The 27,704-nt window shown below is 35.6% G+C and overlaps 1 protein-coding gene across 4 annotated transcripts; it reads right to left on the reverse strand.

Moving 5' to 3' along the window:
* Positions 1 to 347: 347 nt before the first annotated feature.
* Positions 348 to 26,916, reverse strand: Tbccd1 (TBCC domain containing 1). 4 transcript variants are annotated; one of them, XM_076867521.2, is made up of 9 exons: positions 26,850 to 26,916; positions 24,130 to 24,508; positions 15,507 to 15,662; positions 10,787 to 11,153; positions 8,328 to 8,514; positions 8,057 to 8,190; positions 7,693 to 7,807; positions 5,423 to 5,572; positions 348 to 1,361 (listed from the first exon to the last, which is right to left on the reverse strand). In XM_076867521.2, the coding sequence occupies exons 2-8, from the start codon at positions 24,463 to 24,465 to the stop codon at positions 5,443 to 5,445; spliced, it is 1,425 nt and encodes a 474-aa protein (XP_076723636.2). In that variant the 5' UTR covers positions 24,466 to 24,508; positions 26,850 to 26,916; the 3' UTR covers positions 348 to 1,361; positions 5,423 to 5,442. The 4 variants fall into 4 exon arrangements, with proteins under 4 accessions (XP_076723636.2, XP_076723635.2, XP_076723637.2 ...); XM_076867520.2 differs by having other exon boundaries at positions 7,693 to 8,190; XM_076867522.2 differs by having other exon boundaries at positions 7,693 to 8,190; positions 24,130 to 24,402; positions 26,850 to 26,900.
* Between the last annotated feature and the right edge of the window lie 788 nt (positions 26,917 to 27,704).

A 27,704-nucleotide genomic window follows, 5' to 3' on the forward strand; every position in this document is an offset into this window, starting at 1 on the left:
ACATCTTATATAAACTCAAATAAATAATGTATCATCCCTTCTCCATTTTAATTTTTCTGATCTAGAATATATCTTCTCAAAAGTCCAACTTCCCCATCTTTCTACTAACAAAGTTGTACAATGAATATTTTTGTAAATGGGATACCCATAAGATATATTATGATCAAATTAGAAAACAACAAAAATGCTTAATATAAAAACTACTGAGAAACAAAAAAGTTATATGCTTAGTTTTCTGAATTTTATAAATTATAAGGATATATCTGATTAATATCATTAATGTCATTAACAAACAATTTCCCAAACACCCTTTATTATTCCAATATTTATTTATTTGATAATGCTCTGCTCGCTTGAATTTCATCTTAAAACAAAAACTCTGAAAACTTCAATTAGAATTAACAACATTGTGAAGGTTAATTTTCACATCACAAATAAAAGTAGCCCTTTTTAAATACAATTACTAATTGAATTGCCAGTGAGCATATGAAATATAAATAATTCATTTTATCAACTGAAAATTGTTTTCTTTTTTCTTGAGAAACAAAGCTTATCCAATCAACTGTAAATCGTACTTCCATATGTCACAGAATGATAATGAAAACCTTTTCTAAAATCAAAAGTAAAGCCTTGGACCTGGGGATATAACTCAGAAGAGTGCTTGCCTAGCACAAAGCCACGGGTTCAATTCCCAGCACCACACACACAAAAACAAAGCTTTATCTTTTTAACAAAAGGAGAAAATTACTTTTTAGCTTGTTTATTGAAAATTTGAAGCAGAAAATAAAAAATAAAGATTTTTACACAAGTTCATTAAGTTTCATACTTTAAGGACTAAAATATCTTTGTATAAAACTATTTCTGTTTTATTTATACACCAAGCAATCATACTTTTATTCCAATTATTTTTTAAAAGCAATAGCAACCATCTTTTAAATAGTTACAAAGAACTATAAAAAATCTCTTAACTCTAGAAAGGATCAAACCCTTTCATCATACGAATTAAAAAATGAAATCACTTGCAAATCTATGATCACTTAAATATTCACACACACACACACGCACACGCACACGCACACACACACACACACAAAATGGGACTGCCTTCATTAACATGTTGGCATCACAAACATGAGTCTTCTAATGCTCTATAAACAATATGCTTACATGAAAGTCAGAAGTTTAGCTAAGATTCAGCCTAAATAGTAATAATTGAGTATGAATGGAAGTCGAGGAAAGGTCTTAAATAAAGGGTCAAAAAAAAAAAAAAATTCTCAAAGTCTCTTAAGCAGCAATGAAGCTATCCCAATTTTGTATTAAGATGGGAACCATTCTTCATTCATCCTTATGTTTCCAGGGCCCTGAAGATAACAAAAGAAAAATTCATATTAATTATCTTTTATTGCCTTCATGCAAATAAGAAAACCCTTATTTACAAAAATCACATAAATTATGGAGATCAGGTAATTTAGAGTGATAAAACAGAGTTTATAAGGTTAACCATATTCCTTTTTTGTGTCACATTAGTTCATATTATCTTCTATGTGTAATTCTACAAAAACCTGGCAGATCATGAGATAAGTTTAAGCTAAAATTTTTACCCTGTTATAGTTTCAATTTCTTTTGCAAAATCTCCTAATTCTTAATCTCAGCATTATTAACTAAAAATATGAAGACTTTTTCTTTAAAAATGTAATATGCAACTTAAAATGTAAATACCACATAAAGTAAATAACAAAGTTTATCTTTCATAGCTTTGAAAAATTGCCATTCCTTAAAAAATTAAGTATAATATATCCTTGCAATTCCTTTCCTAGGTATATGCCCATGTGAAATCAGACCAGAAACTAGGTAACTCCTAGAAAACGTAGGGTCAATACTCCAACATATAGGTATAGGCATCAACTTTCTCAATAGGACCTCTAAAGGTCAGGAAATAATGCCAAGAGATAATAAATGGGATGGCATCAAAGCTTCTGAACAGCAAAGGAAACAATTAAGAATGTAGACAACTTATAGAATGAGAGAAAACCTTTGCTAGCTCCTCTTCTAATAAGAGGATTTATATCCAGAATATATACAAAAACTCAAATTTAATACTGAAAAGCAAAAAAAAAAACAACACCAAAAAACAATAACCCAATTAATAAATGGACAAATGAATAAGCAGCATAACAGATACTTATCAAAAGAAAAAATTCAGGGCTGGAGTAGTAGCTAAGATTCAGCCTAAATAGTAATAATTGAGTATGAATGGAAGTCAAGGAAAGGTCTTTACCCCCCTTAGTGGTAGAGCACTTGCCTTGCAAGTGTGAGGCACTGGGTTTGATCCTAGCATCACATAAAAACAAACAAAAGGCATTATGTCCATATTCAACTAAAAAGAATTTTTTTAAATACAAATGGCCAACAAATATATGAAATAATGTTCAACATCATTAGCAATTAGGGAAATGCATATCAACACTACCCTGAGATTTCATTTCACTTCAGTCAGAATGGCAACCATCAAGAATACAAACAATAAAAAATGCTGGAGAGGATATAGAGTAAAAGGAACATTCCTACACTGTTGGTGGGATTGTAAATTAGTACAATGGAGGTTCCTTCCTCAAAAGACTAGGAATGGGCCAGGCATGGTGGTGCACACCTGTAATCCTAGTGGCTAAGGAGGCTCAGGCAGGAGGACTGCAAGTTCAAAGCCAACCTCTTCAAATTTGCAAGGCCCTAAGCAACTTAGCAGGACACCCTGTTTCAAAATTAAAAAAAAAAAAAAGGCTGGAATGTGGCTCAGGTGGCTAAGCATCCTTGGGTTCCAAACCCAGTACTAAAAAACAAAATAAAACCAAAAAACAAAGACCAAAGAAAGACAAAGAATGGAACCACCACATAACCCAGCTATACTACTCCTGAAGAATTAAAGTCATCATGCTCTAGTGATATATGTATACCATTGTTTACAGCAGCACAATTCACAATAGCCAAACTATGGAACTTACATGTCCATCAAAGGATGGATAAGGGAAAATACACACAATGAAGTTTTATTTGGCCATAAAGAAGAATGAGATCGTCATGTGCAGGAAAATGAATAGAACTTCAGAACATTATGTTAAGTGAAATAAGCCAAATATAGAAGGCCACATGTTTTATCTCATGTGGAAGCTTAGAAAAGAAAAAAGAAAAGATAGTTGAGGACGGAATCTCATGAAAATCAAAGGGAGATCAGTAGAAGAAAAGGACCAAGGGATAGGAGGTGGGGAGGAAAAGAGAAATACTGGAGAATGATATTGACAAATTATATTGTTATATTGGGTGCATGCATGAATATGTAACAACAAATCCCTCCATTACTTACAACTGTAGTGCACAAATAAAGATATATAGAAATAAACATGTCTCTACAAACACTTACATATGAATGTACATGACAGCATTATTCACAAAAATACCAATAACCCAAATGTTCATCAACTGATGAATGGATAAACAAAGTGGTAGATCCACACAATGAAATAACATCCATCCATAAAAAGGAACAAAGTATTAATACATGCTACAACATGGATGGGCCTTGAAAACATTATGCTAAGTAAAAGAAGACAGACATATTATGAGATTCCACTTTTATGAAATGTCCAGAATAGACAAAGTAGATGACTAGTTGCCAGGGGAATAAGAATAGATACACAGGGTTGGGGAATGGGGATTGACTGCCAATGTGTCTGGGCTTATTTTAGAGGTTATGAAAATATTTTGAATTTCTAAATGGTGAATTCAGCACAAAATTGTGAATATACCAAAAGCCACTAAATTCATTATTTTAAAACAGTGAATTTTTTATGTAAATTACATCTCAATAAAAAAAGTTTTTCCTATCCTAGACACCCAGTCTTATTCCTGAAAAAACAAATACTGTTTATGATTTCTTTACATCCTTTCAGAAAAATTCTAGGCACATAATAAGCATATGTATGATAATCCCACTCTATTTTCAAACACAGGAGACATTTTAAGTTTCTCCCTGAGTTTAGAGATCATTCAGTATCCACATAAATATATTTCATTCTTTTTAAAGATGCATTCATACTACAGATGAATCAGTCAATAGGCATCAGCTCTCTTCTGAGAAACATTTAGGCTATTTCCAGGTTACAGCTATTTCAAACAATGCTGCAATGAATATATTTCTAAAAAAGACCTTTATAGCCTAACAATATTCAATTATGGGAGGAATAAATTCAAGACATCTACTGTACAACACTGTAACTACTGTATTGTTGAGAATGCTAAAGGGTAGATTCTCTTTAAGTTTTCTCACTATAAAAGTAACAACTTATGTGAGGCAATATGTGTGTTAATTAGATTTTTTTAGCAATTCCAATGTGTATTTATTCCAAAACATCGTATTTTACAAGATAAATACAATTTTGTCAATTTAAAAAAGTATATAAAATAAAAATTTAGCAGAGCTTTACACACACACACAACACATATATATTAGTATTCCAAGAAGTGAAATCACCAAATCAAAGAATATTTGTAATTTTGATTTTGATTTTTGTCAAACTGTCAAGCAAAGTGCCAAGACTCAAAAAGTTTCAAACTTTGGCACTGGGTTTCTGGTTTTCTTTGGCATTTAAAAAAAAAAATGGTTCTATTTAGTCCAATTTTCAAGATTTACACATGGTAAAGTCTATGTAAATATTCCAAAATCTAAAATCTGAAATGTGTCTGGTCCTAAACATTTCAGAATAAGGGATATTTAACCTATATACTACATTTATTTTTAAATGAGTATCCTTGTCTCTATATTTTTCTATGAGCCACCTGTTCATGCCCTTTGTCTGTTTTCCTTACTGTTAGCCTTTAAAAATACTTTAGAGTAACAAAGTAAACTAATTTCTGTCTAGAAAAACACCATATATTTGGATGAAATAACTTCCAGCAAATTTGTCTGTAACCATGTTCTCTTCTGTCATCTATAATATTCTAGTGTTCAGTAATCAAACTTTCATATGGATTATTACCTCTCAGGTGTCATTAACAAAGACTGACTAATTTATTAATTGATTTGTGGGAGAGAGGTGAGAAAGCAGAGAGAAGAAAGGAGAGAATCAAACTTAAAACTATGTGTAAATGAAAGTAGAATCTTTGGACAGTGTAAATTGTGCCAAGTAATTGTGCCAAGCAAAAAAGATAAAATTGTTTATTTGCCTAAAATTCTAAAGGTTCCACCTTAATATTTTGGTTTTTCTCACTATAAAATATTGCAAATATGTAAAGGTCTATGTTGCTGTTAGGAGTGCTGGGGAAAAATTTGGCAAGGGTTAGTAACATAATATTTTGTGTATTTTTTGTATACTTGAAAGAATTCCCGCAAATGAATTTTTTTAAAGCAGCCTGCATTATAAATGCCTACCAGTAACTGGATGTAGGACCTTATCCTGCTGCTTGTTTGGAGCCTGCTGCAGGGGGTACAAGGCTGTCCAGCTGTTGGCGATGTCCTGTATTAATCAACCACTCATAAAACTTATTCTCCACAAGTACCTGGAACTGTTTCCTTTGATCCCTAAAATTGTAATTGAGAGCAAAAATAATGTTAGAACACTAATTCACATAATTTTACTCCAAGTGATAACAATTTTAATGGGAGCATGTTAAATGAATATCTCAAGTTATCTCACTCTATTCACAGTACATTAGATCACCATCACTAGTTGGGGGGATTGGTCAGATACAATATCGTCTTTGTCATGATTTATTCCCTGTCAGATATTCATTAAGGGCCAAGTTAATGCTGGGCAGTGTTTCAACTGATGCGAACAAACCTATAAATAAAAGGGAAGAGGTAAGTCCTGTTTGGGCAGGCTGATGGTGAATGACTTCAGAGGGCACCATGCACATTGTGATCTGTATGATCTATGTCTTACAGATTGCATATTCTAGTAAAGAAGACAGATCAGAAGCAAAATAAATTTTATGATATAACATAACTGAAGTACTGGTAATTTCTACCCTAATAGTAGGAAGGAAATAATCTCAAAATGAAAGACAGTATTTTACATTGAGTAAATTGAGCTCTTTAAAAAAAACACTGTACTTATTTTTTTTACATTTAACCATTAGGAAAAACTTTGATAAAAACAGGCATTGAGTGTCTCAGAGACAAATAGAGCAAAGAGAGAGAACAGAGAGTACTGGGAATACTATTTTTCAAAAACGACAGAAGAGGCCTCTTGAAGATGATACTGGAACAGAGGTCTGAATGAAGTTATGGAAGAAGAACAATGATTACCTGGAAAGGATTGCCAGGCAGAAGAAACAGAAATGACAAAGGCTCTAAAGTTAAGACCAAATTTAACATGTTCAAGATAAAAGAAGCCGGGAGGCAGCTTAAAACTATCAGTTAGGCCGTGGTGCGGCTAAGATCTGGCCTAGCTGTGATGTTTTTCTGTTGATCTCAAAACAATTCCACAGAACACCAATAGAAGACAAGGCCACCTGGGATGATGAAAGACCAAACAAGTACAAGAATACTCCATAATCATATCTCAGTTCAGAGGAAAATATAAATGTTGTGATCCAAACCACAAAAAATACCAAACACCACCCTTTTCTGGGTAATTTTGACTGCTGCTTCTTTATAATTAAACTCAGTTCTACTTCATTGTTCCCCCACCTAGAGATACAAATTATTAAGCTATCGATCACAGAAATACTTTCACTTTCAGATGGCATCTAATTCCTATTTCCTAGAACTCTCCCCCAAATCGACTAACACAAACCAAAATCCAAACATAAGTTCTTTTTAATACCTTCTTACTGAGATGACAGTTTTCTTCCTCCTTGGACTGTTTCTACAAGCCATCCTAGATCTACACATTTATTTCTGTTGGTCTTTGGCAAGAGAGCAATAACTAAATAATAGTAAGAAGACTTTCATAAGGTGAGAGGGAGTGAATGAGGCAAAGAATGGCAGAAAATGAGGCAAAGAGGGTACAGACTTCAGATTGTATTCCAAGTAGAGTGGGTTATACATAATATATACAATAATTACAGCCGTCTAATACAATAAGCATATAATAAAAATAAAATATTTAGGGTAATTTCTACCCTAATAGTAGGAAGGAAATAATCCCCAAATAGTATATTAAAAAAGATAGTATTTTACATTGAGTAAATTAAGCTCTCTAAAAACACTGTACTTATTTTTTACATTTTATCATTAGGAAAAACTTTGATAAAAACAGGCATTAGTCTGTGGATCAGCATTAGGTAGACACACCACAGACTTATTTAAGTCTGTGGTGTGGTGGAGCCAGAGAAATCTGTATTTTTAACACTCCTTAGAGAATTTTCATGTATATTCAAATTTGAGAACCATTAGCATAACAACTAAAACTAATCCATTTAAGTATTCAATTATGTGGCATATTTTACATTTCTTTAATTCATATAAATATCTGTCAATCTGTCAACTAAACTTACCTTAAAAAAAAAGGAGTCTAACACTTGAACATCTGTTCCTTCCCATCCCAACAATGTTTAAAATACTGACCTGAAATGCAAGTCTTAACAAAAGACACATTATATTTACTAATTACTTTAGTTCAGCTATAAGTAGGTGCAGATTAATTTTTCCCACATGGGGTTTCAAAGAAAATACAATTACTCCTAGAGAACACTTACTTTGTCAAACGAGCCTCCTTCACAGTTTTTTGCCAGATCTGTATTTTCTGTTCTCTTTGACTCAGTGCTTTCTGATAAGCAGATGGAAGACCCCCAGGTATCTCTGTTGTGTCCCCTTCCATTTCGAAGGGAATAATAAAAATATAGAATTCAGAAGGTGGTAAGAGCTGGAACACACTTGTGTCGCTGTTCTCTCTACATACAACCATTGGATTATTCCAATAATTAGGCACCGTAGCAAGGCCTGTCCTGGCCATATGGTCCTCTAGCATTGGATAGTGAGTATGAAAAGGGGCAAAAGTTACTCTCTGGTTCCCAGAGAGAATAAGTGGGTGCGTAGGGGTCAGAATGTGAAAGATGCAACCTGTTGTTGAGGAGATAGACAAACGATGGCAAACAGCAATGACTTTGACGTTGTCACAACTGTGGAGATGAAGAGCAGTCTCTATGGGGCCCAAGACAAAGGTGCTATTCCTACACTTCTCAATTGTTACAGATCTGAAAAAATAAAGAAATGAGGTAAATTCCTCTGAATAAGATACAAAAGTTGCCTAAAATAATAGTATCTGAAGAAAAAAAATCTATCCTAGTCCAAAGAACATGTCAAAATGTCAGAACACTAAGATTGTGCTTACCGTAAAGGAGAGAGAAGATATATAAAAGATTCATTGCAGCGATGAATCTTGACATGCGACCCCACCAAAGTATCTGAGCTCTTGGCCAATGTCTGCTTGTAAACCTGGCTCATCACTACCATGCGATGCATTCTAGGGGCCATGTGAGTATTACAAGCAATCTTAGCTCTTTTGGTCGTACCTTCAACTGTTTAAGAAAACAAATAAATGAGACAGTTTCAAACCAAGGGAAAAAAACCAACCATATGAGGTTAGACTAGGCTATATCCTAAGATACATGTGGGGGAAAAAATATAAGAGCTGGGCATTGGCTAAAGAGGTATTTGCTATATTAATCTCTATTCTTTTGTGTATATTTGTAATCTTTCATAATTTGTTACCAAAAATTTAAAACCTATAAACCACTCAAAAAATGCCAAAAGATTTAAAACTTTTTTTATGTCTACCTTTTAAGTTATGCCCCTAAAGTCACATAGTTAGAAAGTGACAGAGTTGACCCCACTCAAATATCTCCTGCAATATGTCTTTATCATCCCAACCATAATCTCTCTAAGTTTTCCTAATATTAATTCTAATTTATTCCTAATATTAATTTTAATTTACTTAACAGTAACATTCCATGAATTCTAAATGAGTTCATGTCTCCCAAGACCATTACTACCTGAGAGCACATGTTCCTTTATATACAGTGTCTTGTACAAACTGACACAAAACATCTGTGCAGGTTGCCCTCCTAACATAATTCCAACACTATGTGACTGAGTTCTCAGACTGTATTTTTCTGTGAGTCATAAGGACACCCTGTAAATAACACTGGCCAAATGTGAAAAAGTTAGATAAATACATCATTCTTCTTTTAAAAAATCAATTAATAATTTTCAGTTATATATCTGACATATACATAATAGATGGTTAATGCAGAAAAATAAAAGTAAAGGAAAATAAGAATAATTGGTAATCCAATTATCACTGTTAACATTTTAGTAAAATCTTATGAGGTTGGATATTTTTTCTTTTTTTCCTACTAGTGCCTAACCTAAGAAGGTTCAAAAACTTGCTTAAACTTATCTGAAACATCAAGAATTATGTATTATCTTCTATATATTTATGGGAGTTATTCACATTTGAAAGTTTCTGACCTCATACTAGAGCAGTAGCTTGGTTGAATATAGTAGTATGCTTGGATTACAATCATTTTGCTCCAGATTCTGTAGATGGTGTTCAGCCATTTTCTATTAAGAGTTATAAAAATCTGGGTTGGAGTTGCAGCTCAGTGGCAGAATGCTTGCCTAACCTGTGTGAGGCACTTGAGTTCGATCCTCAGTACCACATAAAAATAAATTATAAAAAAACAAAGGTACTGTATATATTTACAAATAAAAGATATTTTTAAAAAAAGTTATAAAAATCTGATGCAAAACTGTTATATATATTTTTTAATATTGGCATGGAAGCTTTTTTTGGGGGGAGTTACTGAGGACTAAACTCAGGGGCTCTTTACCTTGAGCTACATTCCCAGTCCTTTTTTTTTTAAAGTTGTTCAGGGACCTTTATTTTATTAATTTATTTATATGTGGTGCAGAGAATCGAACCCAGTGCTTCACAGATGCTAGGCAAGCACTCTATCATTGAGCTACAACCCCAGCCCCTCAGCCCTTTTTATTTCTAATTTTGAGGCAGGGTCTTGCTAAGTAGTTGATCCTTCTGCCTCAGCCTACCAAGTCTCTGGGATTACAGGCATATGCTACCACACAATGGTTAGAAGCTATATTTGTTGTTACTTTGAAATTAGAGATTGAGGAAATATATTCTAGAGCATTTTTTTTCCATTTATTTTGCCTGCACTTGCCTACAGAGATGTATGTTCGGTGCCTCTTCTCTTAAAACTTATACATGGTCCCAGGAGTCATTCAACACCTGAACCTATTCATTTAGCCATTGCTGCACTATCAGGAATAGACACCTGATGCAAACAACGCCAGATTCTCTCTACTAAAACTTAAATTTCCAGTTTAGAAACATTGACTGTGCTTGGTTCTATGTAGTTAAAACAGATCTCATCTCTACACATACTCTGAGGTGATTACTGTTACTATTTGGTTATTTTAGGATGACCAAAATCTGCTGTTGTTAGAAAATAAAAAAAAGTCTGAAGCAAATGAGCATACAAGAGTGAGAGGGAGAGAGAATTGGAGAAAAGCATAACAAAAAGAGGACTAACTACAGTTGGAGTTTCTGATAACTAACCAAACGAGCCTTGACTAATAAACCAGCTGAGATTTCTACTCCCTTGAGGGAGAAAGCTGTGTACAAAAGATAGATATTCCGCCTTTCTCTTTTATAGTAGCAGTATTTTGTATTTTTAGATCCTCTGCAAAAAAGATGCTGATCATTAATACATTAGAAAACTAGGTTCCTTAATTTGTAATTCAAAATCGACTAAAATATTTCAAAAGTACCTTGATGAGCCCAAGCCAATTTTTTTCCTGACTTCAGGCAAGCAGATGTACCAAATGGATTCCCAGTTAAGCAAGCTCTCAACCAGGCTTCCAGCTTGTAGAAAGAGAAAGTCTTGGAGATCTTTGAAAAGCCACTCTCTGCATGCAGTGGTTGCCACAGAGCAAGTTCATGAAGTGGATAGATCTTCCTGGCTGTACTCACTGTGCCTTCAATAAGAAAGCTGAGTGCCACAACAGCTTCTCGAGAGATGAGACTACTATGAGTTGAATGAAACGACGCAGTAAGTTGTTCTGGATCTAAAAGCAGCTCAAGGAGATCTGACAGATGATCAGAGACAAAAGCTTGGTGACTATAATCATTCCAGTTCTAAAAAAAAAAAGAAAATTAAAACCAAAAAATTAAAAGAAACATTTTTAATAGAACTATGAGATTCTATTAAGATCTCAAGTTTTTATATTTTAGTTATTTTACATTCATATTCATAGTTTGCCTTATTCCTCCCACCCCCAAAATTTAGATGGCTATACATAGAAACTTTTTTGCCTGTATATGTCAGATATAAATAGATTCTCCCTTTACATTAACTAATTCAAAAGCAATACAAGATGCTGGGCATGATGGTACCTTCCTGTAATCTCAGCTATTCAGGAGGCTGAGGCAGGAAGATTATGACTTTGAGGCCAATCTGACAACTTAGCAAGACCCTATCTCAAAATAAAATAAAAAGGGTTGGGGATATAGCTTAGTGATAGAATGCCTAGCATGCTCAAGCACCTGGGTTCAATCCCCATCACTGCAAAACAAACAAAAAACAAAAGCAATACAAGTTGAATATCCCTTATATCAAATGCTGAGATGAGATGTATTTAATTCAGACCTGGGATTTTTTTGAATTTTGGAAAATGTGTTTATATATAAAATGAGACATCTTGGGGATGGTACCAAGAAATTAATTTATACACATAGCCTGAAGGTAATTTTATATAATAGTTTTAGTATGCCTGCATTCTGACTTTCATCTGTCTCTTGAAATGAGGCATGAAATATTCTATTTGTGGTATAAAATTGTTGCTCAAAAAGTTTCAAATTTTGGAGAATTTTGAATTTCTAATTTTCAGTAAGGGATGCTCAACCTATAATAATAAATAGCTCTTAGTATGTAGTAAGCATTAAGTTTTATATATACTTTAACATATTAAATTCTAATAATAATACTAAAATAGACACTATTATCACAGTATTTTACAGATGAAGAAACAGAGCTACAGAAAGGTTAAGATATTCTCCCAAAGTCACAGAGCTAGTAAATACTTTTAAAGTTTCAGGTTAAATATATAAATAGTCACCAAGGACATCCAGTCAATGAAGCACTGGGTTTCTTAACTGACCTTCTCTAATAATGTATGGAATTTCAAATTATACTGGGTGAAATGATCATACTAGATCTAAGAGAAACTCCAACTTTGGGAATAAGCTTTGAGTTAGCAGATATCCCAGTGATATCTGCCTTATTCATTTGACGGGTATTTTTTGAGCATCTCTTAATTGGCTTGAGCAATATTAAATGATAAATATGTAAACTGAATAATCTCAAGAGTCTGTGTGGTAAGAAGACAATTTAAATAAATAATAACTGCACAGTGAGATAAGACCTATATTAGTGATCTCTAAAAATATCCTGTGAGCATGAGAGAAACAAATAACTCTACCTGGGGAAAAAATCAAGGTGGAGGGCTGGGCTTGTGGCTCAGTGGTAGAGTGTTGGCCTAGCACACCTGAGGCATTGGGTTTGATCCCCAGCACCACATAAAAAAAAAAAAAAAACCTAAATAAACAAAATAAAGGTATTGTATTCATCTACAACTAAAAATTAAGAAAAAATCAAGGTGGAGCATTGCTTGAAAAGATTCTTGAATGATGCTGGTGGTCAGGCAAACAGATAAGAAAAAAAAAGGCATTCTAGGCATAGGTAATAGCACGTGAAAAGTGAAAATACCACTTTGTTCAGAAAACTGGAAGTTCTGGTTGAAATATAGAAAGCACAGGGAAAAGTAGCAGCTGGAATCATAGAGAGCAATCGTGAAAGGCCTTATACAAATTATTAAAACATCAGGATTTTATTTTGTGTGCCAGGGACTTTCCAATTATTTTCTAAATAACTATACTTGTTTTTCTTTTAAGTAAATTCTCATACGGATCACAAAGAAAAAAGATCAAAGCACAGCTGTCCTCAGTTTCAACCGGATTCCTTCTTTTTGCTGCATTCCTCTCCCCCAAAGTATGCCCTGAGGTGGTTCTAAGGAGTACAAAAAGAAAACTACAATGATAAAGAGAATTCACTGATAGGAGTTCAGACAGGAGATGAACATAATGCACCTGCATTTTTACAAAGTCTAGTATGGCAGACTAAAAGTAGGGTGACCAAATAGAACCTAATGACATAAAATAGGCAAAAAGGAAAAAAGTCAGAGTTGGGTGGGGTAGTGCATGCATGTAAACCCAGTGACTCAGGAAGCAGAGGCAGGAGGATTGCAAGTTCAAAGCCTCAGCAACTTAGACCTTCTTGAAATAAAAAATAAAAAGGGCTAGGGATGTGGCTCAGTGATTAAGGGCCCCAGAGTTTAATCCCTGGTACCAAAAGAAAGAAAGAAAGAAAAAAGTCAGATAAAGGGAAGAAAAAGAACCTATTTTGAGGCAGAATTAGTTAAGACCTGACAACTAATTAGACAAGGGTTAGGGGAAAGAGCCAGTATGGGTAGACCAGTGGTAACTTCGACTACAAGTTATAGGGAACTATAACTATATAGTTAACTATATAGCTCTATAGTTATATAGAATAGTGAGAAAAAGTTAACTCAAGTAAAGATAGGTTGTATTGAAGGGACATATGGTTGTCTCCCCAATAGACACAGGCTGCATCAGAACAGGAACTGGAAATCTACTTCTCTTTCAGAGGCCAATGAGCCTCTGCTTATCTGTTCCATTCTCTTCTATTTCTCTGATGAAAAGCATCCTGTACTTCACTGATTATTTTAATTTCTAATTCTCATAACTTCTCAAAAGTTCATGAGTATGGTGGCTATTCTAATGGATTTCAATGCCTCATGAGTTTTTAGCTCAAGCATATATCACTAACTGGTAACTTCTTCAGTCCCTAAGGCGACTGATAGCCCAAGTCATCATTTTAAATCAGACCAATTTCAAATGAGCTACTCTACTCAAGTGTCCTGGTCTAATCAGTTGTTGGAGAGATCAGGTTATAATAGCACAAACCAGAGTTGCCACTTCCTGGTGCTTACTATGCAACAAGTCTCATGGTAATATATCACTGATTCTTGGCCAATCAGAAATAGGCACTACTACTCCCATTTAAAAAGGAAAATCCAAGACAAGTTAACTGATCTGCCAAAAACCATAATATTATTTTTGGTAGAGCCAGATCTGAATGCAGGCTACCTTGGCTCAAAACACCATCTCCTACGATACCCATTTTGTAGGAACTACATGGACAGAGAGCATAATGACTGGTATCACTAATGCATTTGGATTTGGACAGTATAATTTTTTTTTTTTTTGGTACCAAGGATTTAACTCAGGGTCACTCACCACTGAGCCACATCCCCAGCCCTATTGTGTATTTTATTTAGAGACAGGATCTCACTGAGTTGCTTAGCGCCTCATCATTGCTGAGGCCGGCTTTGAACTTGTGATCTTCCTGTCTCAGGCTCCTAGGCGATTGGGATTATTATGGGTGTGTGCCACTGTGCCCAGCATGGACAGTCTAAATTTAAGGTATAGCTTGGCAGTTTATGTGAATATCAGGCAAGAGCTCTAGCATGGAGACGAACTTGGACTTCACTGAGTTATATAGAGTAGAGGGAACAATTATACTGAATGAAGTAGGAAGAGAAAATTGCCTCAGGCAGAATACTGACAAGTAAGGGCCAACGGGAGAGAAACCTATGAAGACAAGTGAGAAGGAAGAGTATGATATGTCAAGATCATTGTATTGTCTTGAGCAACCATTAAAAAAAAAAAGTAGAACCAATAAAGTATAGTATCATGGAATATAAGAAAAGGCAGACTTATTAAAAAGAAGATTATAAAGTGCCAGATATTAAAGGGTTTTTTTTAAGTTTCAGAACATTTTTAAAGAGCCTACACATGATATTAATACTTACTATTTACATTTTACTTAAGTGTTTTAAAATACTGCCACAATAAAACAAGTAAAATCCTTTGTTTTTCTTTACAAAAATGAAGAAAAAAGATATTTTCTAAAACTCACAATGTGAGGCAGTTACTATTTAGATTGTCATGGTTATAAAATTACTTAGGCATGACTAAACAATAAGATAGTTTTAGAGATTTTTTTCAGTATATTTCAATAAACTTTATAAATACATCTTCTTATTTATCCTTAGTCAAATAAATGGATTCAATCTCATTAACAATTGTAAAAATGGGAATGCTAATATAATATAGTGAAAAATTTGCCCCTAAATCATGAAATTTTTATACCAGTGAAGGAACTAAAACCATTTTGATTAAGACTACACATATTGATTTTATAACTAGGATTATAAAAAGTAGAAAGCAAAAAAATAAAACAAATCATCAAATCACTAGCCTATACAGCCCAACATAATTTTTAATGGTGAACCATCTTCTTCAGAAATTGTCCAATTCAATGAAAGAGACCAAGAAAAACAACAGTACCTTATTATGACAATTGGATTTTTCTGTCAGGTCAGGAGACTGAGATCTGCTTCTGGGACTAGGCCACTCTTCTCCAATCAAAGATGTCCTCAGGGAAACCTTATTTAACTGTTGTATGTATAAAAACAGCAAAAACTGTAGAGTGTCCACTGAAAGCTGTTCAAGAGGAAAATAAGGATGAACACATGACTTAAGTCAACATTAAATCAATCATTAATCTACAACTAAGTATATACAATAAACTTATGTTCAAAAAACAGTTTGCTGATCCTAAAAAATACTTCAGAAACATTGCTAGGATTTCATATGCATTCTCTGATACCCAGATGCAGGAGTGTCTACAATGGATCTCAAGTCACTTTGGAAAAAATCATAGAAATTTTTTCCCAAAATTAAAAGTAAAGGATAAAGAATATACTTAAGTACATTATTACAGAAGTTTAATCTTATAGTTAAAAAAAACACCTTAATTTGAATAAGTAAATGAACAGATATAAGGGGGAAAAAAAGAAAACTTGGTCAAAATACAAAGGTTCAACATAAGGTTCACAGACTTACCATAAAAGTTTAGGATATCTGTGTAATAACTGAAACTGTATGTAATTTCTTGGTGTATGTGCATTTTGTGAGGGGAGTAGGTCTCAGGTTTTCATAAAGTACTTAAGAGATATAAAGAAAAAATAATGCTACTGGTCTGATAGCTATACAATGTCATTTCTTATTTGAGAAAGGACGTAGTTTGAAGCTCACAATTTGAAGTTCACAATTACCCTTAAGTACCCATCCCCATCTCCCACATAAGAAAGGAAAAAAAGTGAAGTGATACATCTGAGTCTACAGTTATATTCACCCTCATTTCTAAGGTGGCTAAAAATTGCTATCTGAGGAATTAAAAAATACAGACACTTAAAAATACAGATCCTCAGGATCACCCAGATCTATTCAACCAATGGTCAAATGTGGGATCCCATGAAAGCATGTATTTAGAATTTTTTACTCTATAAACTCTTTAAGATAACTGAAGTTTCACATGCAGTTGTAAGATCTAATATAGAGAGATCCCATGTAAATTTAACCCAGTTTATAACCTTGCAAAACTACAATACAATGCCACAACTATGACGTTAACATTAAAGTAGTCAGGAGAGAGAATATTTCCATTAACCAAGGGAGCTCTCTTATTGCCCTTTTATAGCAATACCCACTTCCCTGCCTTAATCCCTGGCAACCTCTCATCTAACCTCCATCTCTATAAATTCTGTTATTTCAAGAATGTTACCCCCCCCCCACACACACACACAAAAAAACCCATTACATAAATGGAATTACAGAGTATATAACCTTTTGATACTGGCTTTTTCACTCAGGGTAATTCCTTGATTTTATACATACTTCCATTTAATACTTTTTGTTATTTTATTATATTCTTTATATGGTCTACCCATTAAACTATAAAATTCTTGCTTTATCCATTTTTAAAGCACTAGTAACTAGCATAGAATATGCTACATAATATACACTCAAAAAATTTGTAACTTCTTGAAGGTCTTACTTCATCTCTATATCTGTAGCATCTACTTCTGTACCTAGCACATAGTAGGCCTTCAATATTTCATTGATGAATAACTGCAATGCCTCATCCCTCCTGGTTGCATGATAAACTTTTCAATTTCCCAAAGCTTTAGCTTTTCTATGTGGCAGAGACTGGCTAAATGTTAACTCCTTTTTCTCCTCTTTGAAGGGCATACTGCATCCCTTGCAGTTAGATATGGTATAACTGAATTACAGTCAATAAACATGGGTGAATTTACAGTTATATCTGCTATTTTCAAGCCTGACCCATAAAATTCTCCAAAAGAAATTGAAGCAAAAGATGACTCTGAGGGCCTAATAGACACGGTTGTGGCAAACTGTATCATTATTTGCAATTGTTCACCTCCCCATCTTTCAAGAAGCTAATACAGCCACACTCATTGCCATGAGATTTCCCATATTTCCTGTGATAGTTTACCTTCCTACCTCATTGACTTTATGCATGTGACAGAGCTTTAGCCAATGGAATAACATTAGGTTGTTTTATATTACATCTGAATAAGTCTTTTTTTTTTTTTTAGTTGCAATAGACACAATATCTTTCATTTATTTATTTATTTATTTATTTTTCTACATGGTGCTGAGGATTGAACCTCAGGTCTTGCACATGCTAGGCAAGCTCTCTACCACTGAGCTACAACCCAAGCCCTGAATGTAAGTAAGAGGCATCATGAGAGCCCAGAAATAAATCCATACACATATGGTAAACTAACTTTTGACAAATGTGACAAGAATGCAAAACAGGGAAAGGATAGTCTCTCCTACAAAAGATATTAGGAAAACTAGATATCCATATGCAAAAAAAGAAAAAGAAAGAAAGAACTGGGTCACAGCTTAGACCACACACAATCAACTCAGAATGGATTAAGGACCTAAATGCAACAACTAAATTAGTAAAAACTTCTAGAAGAAAAATAGGAAAATTTCCTTGATATTGGTCTTGGTATGATTTTTTTGATACGATATCAAACCAATGGTTACTGTTCTAAGCCACTAAAATGCTGTGATTATTTGTTACTGTAATTAACATACTTACTTTGTAAAGTCTTTCCTTATCACCAGGCAACAAAAGCAAAAATAAACAAGTGGGATTAAATCAAACTAAAAATCTGCACAGAAAAGAAAGACATCGACAAAATGAAAAGGAAACCTGTGAAACGAGAAAGAATATTTGCAAATCCTATATATCTGATAAAAGTTAGTTTCAAAAATATATAACAGATTCATACAACTCAAAGGCAAAAAAAAAAAAAAAAATCAAATAGCCCAGTGAAAATTAAGCAAAGGACCAGAAAAGTTATTTCTCCAAAGACATCAAAAAGCCCACAGGTATTTGAAAGGTGTTCAACATCACTAATCATCAGGGAAATGCAAATCAAAACCATAAGGAGGGCTGGGGATGTGGCTCAAGCGGTAGCGCGCTCGCCTGGCATGCGTGTGGCCCGGGTTCAATCCTCAGCACCACATACAAACAAAGATGTTGTGTCTGCCAAAAAATAAAACTAAAAAATAAATATTAAAAAAAAAAAACATAAGGAGATATCACCTCACATGTTAGGATGTCTATTATTTAAAAAAAAAAAAAGTGAAAGATTAACAATCATTGGCAGGGATGTAGAGAAAAGGTAACCACTCTGGTACACTGTTGGCAGGAATGTAGATTGATACAGCAATTATGGAATACAGGATGGAAGTTCCTTGAAAATTAAAAACAGAACTACTATATGATCAATCTCACTTTTGGCTACTTAACCAAAGAAACTGAAATCAAATCAAAACTCTCATGTTCACTGTATCATTACTGACAATGGCCAAGATACAGAAACAATTTAAATGCCAATCGACAGAAAAATGGATAAAGAAAATGTGATTTGGGTGTACGTATATCCATAGAATGGAATATTCGGCCTTTAAAAAGAAGGAAATTTCTGCCATTTTCAACAACATGGATAAACCAGAGGACATTATGCAAAGTGAAATAAGCCAGATGCTGAAAAACAAAACTATATAACCTCCTTGTATGTTGTATTAGTCTACTTTCTGTTTCTATAACAAATTCTATAAAGCAGATTACTTTATAGCAAAAAGAGATTTCTTTAGTTCTAAAGGTACATAGTTCTAGTGGTACAAGGTTAGAAGGGCTGCAACGGGTGATGGTTTTCTTACTACAGCCCAAGGAGGTCCAGGCATCACATGGCAGGAAACAGTGAGTGTGTTTATGTGTGTCTGTATCTGTCTGCTCTCTCCCTGTCTTCTTAGATAGCCATCAGTATTCAATCATGGGTGGGCTACCCTAATGACCTTATCTAGTCCTAATCACTTTCCAAAGGCCCCATCTCCTACACCACAGTCAACAGATTAAAGTTCTACCCTCTCTATTCCTCATAATAGGGAATAAATGTGAACAAAGGAAGCCTTAGGGGACACTCAACTCATCCAAATTGCAGCATACATGGAATCTAAACTAGTCAAGCTCAAAGAAGTAGAGTAGAATGCTAACTGTAAAATGCTGGACAGAATGAGAAATGGAGAGTGATGATCAAAGGCTACAAAGTTTCAGTTACGCAAGATATTTAGTCTTAAGAGACAAGGCATAGTGCTTATAGCTAACAATACTGTATTGTACAGGTAAAATTTTTTCTAAAAGGGTATATAAATATAAATATTCTTAAAACACACAAATCGTAATGATGATAATAATAATAAACAGAGGTAGGGGAAATTTGGGGAGGTGACAGATGTTAGTCTATAGCTTTAACCCTTGACAATGGTAATAGTTTCATAATATATATACTTATTCCCAAACTCATAAAATTGTCTTCAAAACAAGGGGAAAAAAAGCACCATGATTTCCTTCTGCTTTGTCACTCCTCCCTTCTGTTACAAGAATAGGCATGACCTATAAGAAGCTGTTTCTTCAGCTTGGATTCCCAAATGAGAGGACACATAAAGTCAATCCACAGCCTGGAAGAAAGATATAGCTAAAGTGCAGCCTATATCTTAAATAGGAAAGAAGTAAACCTTTGTTACTAAAATTTCATTTTTTTTTTCTGCAGAAAAGCTGATTAATATGAAGAGTAACTCAAAAATACAGAAACATAGGTCCCTAAATCCCTGCTTGGACAATGACAGTCCAGAGATTCATCCAACCAGATGCACCTGTGTTGGACTTTTGGATGAATGAAAAACAAACTGATATTGTTCTAAGCCACTGAAATGCTGTGGCTGTTACTATAATTAATCTATTATGATTAACATACTTTATGAAATCTTTTCTTATCACCAGGATGAATTTTTTCTGTATTCCATTTTTGTACTTTATGAATAATTATGATAATTTTTTATTTATTCTAATTAGTTATACATGACAGTAGAATGCACATTGACACATCATACATAAATGGGGTATAATTTTTCATTCTTCTGGTTGTACATGATGTAGAATCACACCGGTCATATAGTCATATATATACATACGGTTATAATGTCTGAATCATTCTACTATCCTTCTTACTACTCCCATACCTCCCTCTCCTCCCATTATTTCCCGATACTTACTATTTCCCTAGCACCCCTCCCCATTATGAATTAGCATCCACATATCAGAGAGAACATTCAGCCTTTGGTTTGGGGGGATTGGTTTATTCCATTTGGCATGATATTCTCCAGCTCCATCCATTTGTTGGCAAAAAGTCATTCTTCCATTATTGTGCATGCGTGTGTGTGTGTGTGTGTGTGTATACACACATATATGTGTGCATATATATATATATATATATATATATATATATATATTCCATTGTGTGTATATATATATTCCAATATGTATATATATTCCATTATGTATATATACCACATTTTCCTTATCTATTCATCTGCTGAAGACACCTAGGATATTTCCATAGTTTAGCTATTGTGAGTTGAGCTGCTATAAATATTGATGTGGCTGTGTCATTGTAGTACGTTGATTTTAAATCCTCTGGATATAAATCAAGCAGGGGGATAGCTGGGTCAAATGGTGGTTGCATTCCAAATTTTCTGAGGAATCTCCATATTGCTTTATGAATAATTATTTTAAACATCAGCTACCCCTACTAATTTATGAGCTCCATGAGGGCAGAGATGCTGTCTGTTATGATTTTGTATGTGGTTTGTCTCCCAAAGGTTGGTGTGCTGGAAGCATGGTCCAGTGATGTTAAGAGTGAAACCTAGTGGGATGTATTAGGTCTTGCTAGGGGCATTGCCCTCAGAAAAGATTAAGGTCCTTGCTGTTCTAACCAGTTGTTATAAAAAAGCAAGACTGGCTTCCATCCTCCCTTTAGGCTTCCAATGTCCCCCTGTGATCTTTCCCTCTTGCACTGCTTCTACCATGATGCCATCTGCCATGTGACAAAGGAGATCCCTGCCAGAGCCAGCACCATAGTGTCTATATTCTCAGTCTCAAAAAAATGTGAGCTAGCTAGGTATGATAGTGTGCACACCTGTAATCCCAGCAGTTTAGGAGAGTGAGGCAGGAGGACTGCAAGTTCAAAGCCAGCTTCAGTAACTTGGCAAGGGCCAAAGCAACTTAGTAAGATGCTGTCTCTAAATAAAATATTTTTTAAAAAATGGGGATATGGCTCAGGGTTAATTGCTTCTGGGCTCAATCCCTGGTACCAAGAGAGAGAGAGAGAGAGAGAGAGAGAGAGAGAGAGCGAGCTAAAGAAATCTTTTTTAATTTACCCAGCCTTAAATATTTGGTTATTGTAACAGGAAATGTACTAACACAAATTGGTACCAAGAGTACGGTTGTGTGTAATGATTATCTGAAAATGTGGAAATGACTTTTAAAGTGGGTAATGGGCAGAAACTGGAAGAGTTTGGAGAAAGAGGTTATAAAATGCCTATAATGGTCTAAATGGAGTATTACAGGTAATTCTGGTAAGAGCTCAGATGACTCAGGACTAGGGAAGAGCTAGAACATCTTAGCAACTGGGTAAGCAGTTGTAACCAGATTCAAATGAGGAATATTCCAACAGAAATTGAAGTAAACATTACCTTTGTCACACCATTACAAAGAACTTGGCTGAACTGTGTCCATACTAGAGCTTTATAGAGGTCTTGAGTTTAAAAAAGATGAACTGGAATGTCTGGCAGAGGAAATCTCTAAATAACCAAGCATTTGGGCCGATGCTTGGTTATTTTTAACTACATATAGTAGGATTTAGGAGCAATGGAATGTATAATTTAAAGAGAAGTAGAAGGCAGGGGCTGTAGCTGAGGGGTAGAATGTTTGCCTACCACATGTGAGGCACTGGGTTCGATTCTTAGCACCACATAAAAAAATAAAGTTATGTCCATCTACAACTAAAAAAATTTTTTTTAATTAAAAAAATTTAAAAAACAATAAAGGGAGGTAAACCAACTTTGAAAAAAAATCACAGCTTGGCCAGTGAAGGAGTACGTCCTAGCAATCTCTTGTTAAAGATATTAGCATGAGTGGATAAAACAAGGCCAAATGCTGTGCATCAGGACAATAAGGAAGAGTCCTGAAAGGTATCTCAGAAATCTGTGTGGTTGCCTCTTCCCTCTCAGACCCAGAGGCCTAAAAGGGAAGAACTGTTTCAAGGAGAGCTCCAGGTGCTCTACCTAGGCTTACTGCCCAGGGCCCACTCAGGATTCTGCTCCCGGGTTTTCAGAGAAATGATCCAGTTATGGTTCTAGCAGGTTCAGGTGCAGCTCATGACACCATTCCAAAGGAATGGCAGACCTTAGTGTACAAATGGTGCCAATTCTGCAGATGTGCATAACTTGAGAGCTATGAAGTTATTGCAGTTTTGGCCAAAATTTCAAAGTTAAGCCTGGAAGGCCAGGCAGAGAGTTCTGCCCAAAACTATGAAGTAACCAGCATGCAATGCCAGTCCAATAGAGCTGCAATCATGAAATTTCAAACTGAGAGCTGAGGGTGGATTGAGTCCAGCAAAGCCAGAGGAGCAGGGCTGCTTGAGGCCTTGGAAGCCTCAACTCAGCTTGCAAAGGATGCAGAACCTGAAGTTTTAAGATTTAATGTCTGCTCTGCCAGGTTCTGGAAGGCTTTGGGACAGTTACTACGCTCTACTTGTCTATTTATTTAGAAATGAGAATGTGTACGTACCCTGGGCTTTCCACCACTGTATATTGGAAGTAGATAACTTATTTTAATTTTTCAGGTTCAAAGCTGAAAAAAGATTGCCTTGAGTCTCAAATGAGACTTTGGACTTTTGAATTGATGTTGGATCTAGTTAAGACTTTGGGACTATTTGGAAAGAACAATTATGTTTTGTATGTGAGGACAACATGAGTTATAGGGCGTTAGGGGCAGAATGCTATGGTTTGTCCTCTCTGAAAACTCAAATTTAATTGGAAAATTAAATATCTCCAAATTTAATCCCCATTATGAGGAATTAAAAAGGTAGAAACATAACTTATGGTGTTTAGAAATAGGACCTTTGGAAAGTGATTAAAAACAGATAAGGGCATCAGGGTGGAGCTCCCATGATTGTACTGATGGCTTTATAAAAGGGAGAAAGACTAGCATACACACATACTTTGATGCCTGGCACTGCCTCAGACTCTGCCCACAAGAAGACCATCATATTATATGGCACTTTGACTCTGAACCTCCAAAACTATAAGTATTAATAAGATTTTCACCTTATTAACAACAGGGAAGGAGTGAACACGCTGTCCAAACCATCTTTGAATCACAGCACATAGTAGATGTTCATTTAAAGTCAGGCACCTCTGACTGTAACATATCAGTGTTTCATAATAAAGTCAATGAAAATATTTCCCAGTTTTAATTTCAAGATTCCTGTAACATTATTACTTTGGAAGCAGGCAAAGGATTTGTAAAGACAGACTAATCATTGCCAAATTGGAACTGCTAAAACTCAAATGGTAGGATCACAACAGTGATTAACTTAAAAATTCAAACTATACTGCTAGTACAAAAAAGTAACAATGGTTTATTTTCCAAAGTTATTAAACACTTATACACGTTGATCCATACCTGATTTCTCTGCTTTTCAACTTCATCTTCAGACATGCAGTTGGAGAGAATCTCAGACCATTCCAGGCGTTTCTCAGGTGTCCTCACCGAAAGACTATCAAATACTTCAAAGTAAAGCCATGCCAGATCCTTAGCCAACTGCAGTTTCCCGCATGCAATGTGCTTCCATGTAGACCAGTAGAGTCGTGGGTAAGCTCCCTCTGTGGCCCGGATTCGCACATAGGTGGCTATCTTCCTGAGATAATGAAGACTGAACTTGGATGGAGGAGGGACCTGCAAGGCACCCACTATAAAGGGTTCTGCTTTTACCCAGAGGAGAACTCCTGACTGATCCATATTACCGCTAAGAACATCTGGATGAAAAGGCTTCTTTGCATACCTAGGAAACAAAGTTTCTTCACGAACTGACTTGAAACATATCTCATTTATACATTTTCCCTGGAAGGTAACCCCTCCCCTGTTTTTCAAAGTACCACATCATCAGTTTTAAAAGCAGCTACAGTTCATCAACCAAAAGCAGAAGAGATTTTTGATTAGATCCCATTACAATCTTTTTGAGGAAAAAACTTCAATAAAATAAAATTATCTTATTTGAATTATCAGAAATTTGTTTCAGAAGAGTGTGTAAAGGGATAAAATCTGGGTTGGATCCCTGCTCTGGGCAGGAAGAAGAAAAAAGAGAGAAAAATCATCCTGTCATGGAAAGCTATGCTCTACTCTGGCAAGGAACATTGTTAGACACAAGAATAAAATTTCACAGAGTTAAATCACTTACACATAGAGGACAGTTGGTTAACATTTAGACATGTTAGCTGAACACATAAACTCAATATGAAACACTAATATGAGGAGCTAACAAGAATGCTCATGTAAACATAGGCTACAAGATAGATCAAGAGATAGTAAAGCACCTTTATTTTCTTCAACAAACCTGCTCTGGCATATTCTATTGTGCTCAGTTGAGTTGTAGTATTTTTAGACTTTGTTGTTTATTTACATAACTATGATGGATAATTTTATGGAATATGTATAAAACATTTAAAACACAAGGAGGGAATCATCCACATTACTACCTCTCAATGGCAACTAGTCAATATTTGATTGTACTTCCTCCTTATCTTTTTCTATAGACTAGATGTTATTTTTCATAGTTGTGATAATATATATATATATATATATATATATATAATTCTGTATTAAAAGACCACAAATATATTCCCATTTACTTTTAGAAACTTACTAGGCTTAAGAGTTTTCATGAAGCCGGGTCTAGTGGCGCACGCCTGTAATTCTAGCAACTTGGGAGGCTAAGGCAGGAAGATGGCAAGTTAGAGGCCAGCTTCAGCAACTTAGTAAAGCTCTAAGCAACTTAGTAAGATCCTGTCTCAAAATAAAAACTAAAAAATGTTGGGGATGTAACTCATTGTTGATGCTGGGCGATGAACTGATGGGGGCTCATGTACATTTTCGCCTTTGTGTATATTAAAAATTTGTTATAAAAAGTTAAAATGTTTTCATTATTATAATACCCTGATTATCATATTTCTGCATATTTTCTGCATTATGAATTATTTCCCAGAGATTTTCAGATGTATAATTGTGAAATGAAGTAACATACTGCTATGCCTCCTGATATACACTCCTATTGTTTTCAAAATTAACTATTAAAACTGTACCATCATTTGACCAATGAAACCCACTTCACTGAGCATTACTCAGATTTAACATCATTTAGAAAAAAACTTTCCTTATATGACTGATAAAAAATGTTTCACTGTTATTTTGCGTTTTATTCTAGAAAGTTGTGCTGCTTTTGGAAACTATTAAAAAAAAATTGACATGGAGTGTTTACTATGTGCCAGATAGCATGCTAAGTATTTTGCCTATTTCACCTCCTTTCACCTTCACAACCACCTAGTGATACATGAGTTCCTTCATTTTCAGTTGAGAAACCTGAAGTTTGGAGAAGGGACTTACCAAGGGTCATACATTTTTCTCACAGTCCTGGATTAGAAATCAGGTCTGACTAAAGAACTGTGCAGCGTACTTTGGAAACCCAGAATGGGAGAATCTCTGGGAAAGGAGTGGGTCCAGAACAGTAGGAAAAGTCTTAAGACATTAAGCCATTTAAGCAACAGGTGAAGGAACATAAGGGTGTGAACTGAAAAGGGTGTGGGAGGGTAAATGGCGGCTGGGTTCTATATGGGAATGGATTGGCGTTGTTCTAAGCACAGCTAAACGATGAAAAGTACATTAGGCAGATCTTAGTTCTCTCCAAAGTGAAAACAGGCTGCTCCTGAGGTACTGAGCTGTTTCAGAAGTGTGCAATCAAAGCCAGATCCTGAAGACGAACCCTTTATTCTAACCCCGAGATTCGACAGGGCTATATTCGCAACCATCAAAACCGGAGCTCTTTCCCTTGAGACGCGCTGGGATAAAGGTTTTCCGGTCGAGAAACAGGCGTGGGCCCAAGGCGCTCGTACAGAGGCTTCGCCACCATCTCCGCAGAGGTCCGGAGTAGGATGTGGCGTGGGCCGCTCGGGCGCAACCACCCTATTTGGTAACAAGATATTCAGCTGACAGGCTCAGGAGTGGACCTGAGACCCAGCGAGCTCTAAGGCAGCCTTCCCAGCCTAAGCCCGTGCCCGAGCGGCCCAGCCTCCAGTTCAACCTCCCTAGCGCCATCCCGCCCTCCCCAGTGACAGTCCGTCAGCAGTTACCTGCCAAAGCAGGAACCGGTCCACCGCACCTCTCCGCGCGCCCTGCCCGCCCTTCACCCTCCGCGGCGCGTTATATCCGCCGCGCGCATCGCGCAAGCGCAAGACCTCGCACCACTGAGAACCCACGGACCTTGTTGCTAGAGTGGCAACTGCTTCTCCCGCGTCTAAGACGAACTTAATTTCTTATGAGGATACTCAGAATCCCAGAAGTCCATGATCCAAGAACCCATTGCTTTCTGGTTTCACGCATTTCTCCCCAGAGAAGTAATAAAGTTTTCCATTGCTCCATAGAATTCTGATCAGCAAATAGCTGTTCTTAAGGTTAGCCCGGTTTGATGGGGGTTGGGGGGGGATAATGTAAGTTTACATTTGTGGGTCGCTTACTACTGGTTGGGCACTAGGTAAAACACATCAATTGTATTATCCCAGTCTTCTCAAGAGCATTTGTAAGCTAAGCACATTTGTTTCACTGATGAGACTAGGGCATAAAAAGGTGAAAGCAACACACCCTCAAGGTCATACAGCAAGAAATGGGACAAGATTCAAATCCAGGTCCTCTGAATTGGGAGCCATCCCCTTCTACCACCTCGGCCTCCTCAGCGTTAGCTCCTTAACTTTCATGTCAGCTTCCCTGCCATGTTATAGACTTCAGGAAGCGTTTTTTGGGTTCCACCAAGAAGATACTCAATTTATGCTACCATTTCATGAATTCTGAACATTTTTGCTTTTTATTTATCGCCTATGTAGGTGTAAGAAAGTCAAAGTAGATCACAAAATACAATAGTTCCTCTTTTAGGTGGCCTCTATCCCTTACTAGATATCTTCCTGAAAGGGACTCCAGGTAGCATCATCCAC

Source organism: Callospermophilus lateralis, chromosome 10, assembly GCF_048772815.1.
Source record: "Callospermophilus lateralis isolate mCalLat2 chromosome 10, mCalLat2.hap1, whole genome shotgun sequence".
Classification (NCBI taxonomy): domain Eukaryota; kingdom Metazoa; phylum Chordata; class Mammalia; order Rodentia; family Sciuridae; genus Callospermophilus; species Callospermophilus lateralis.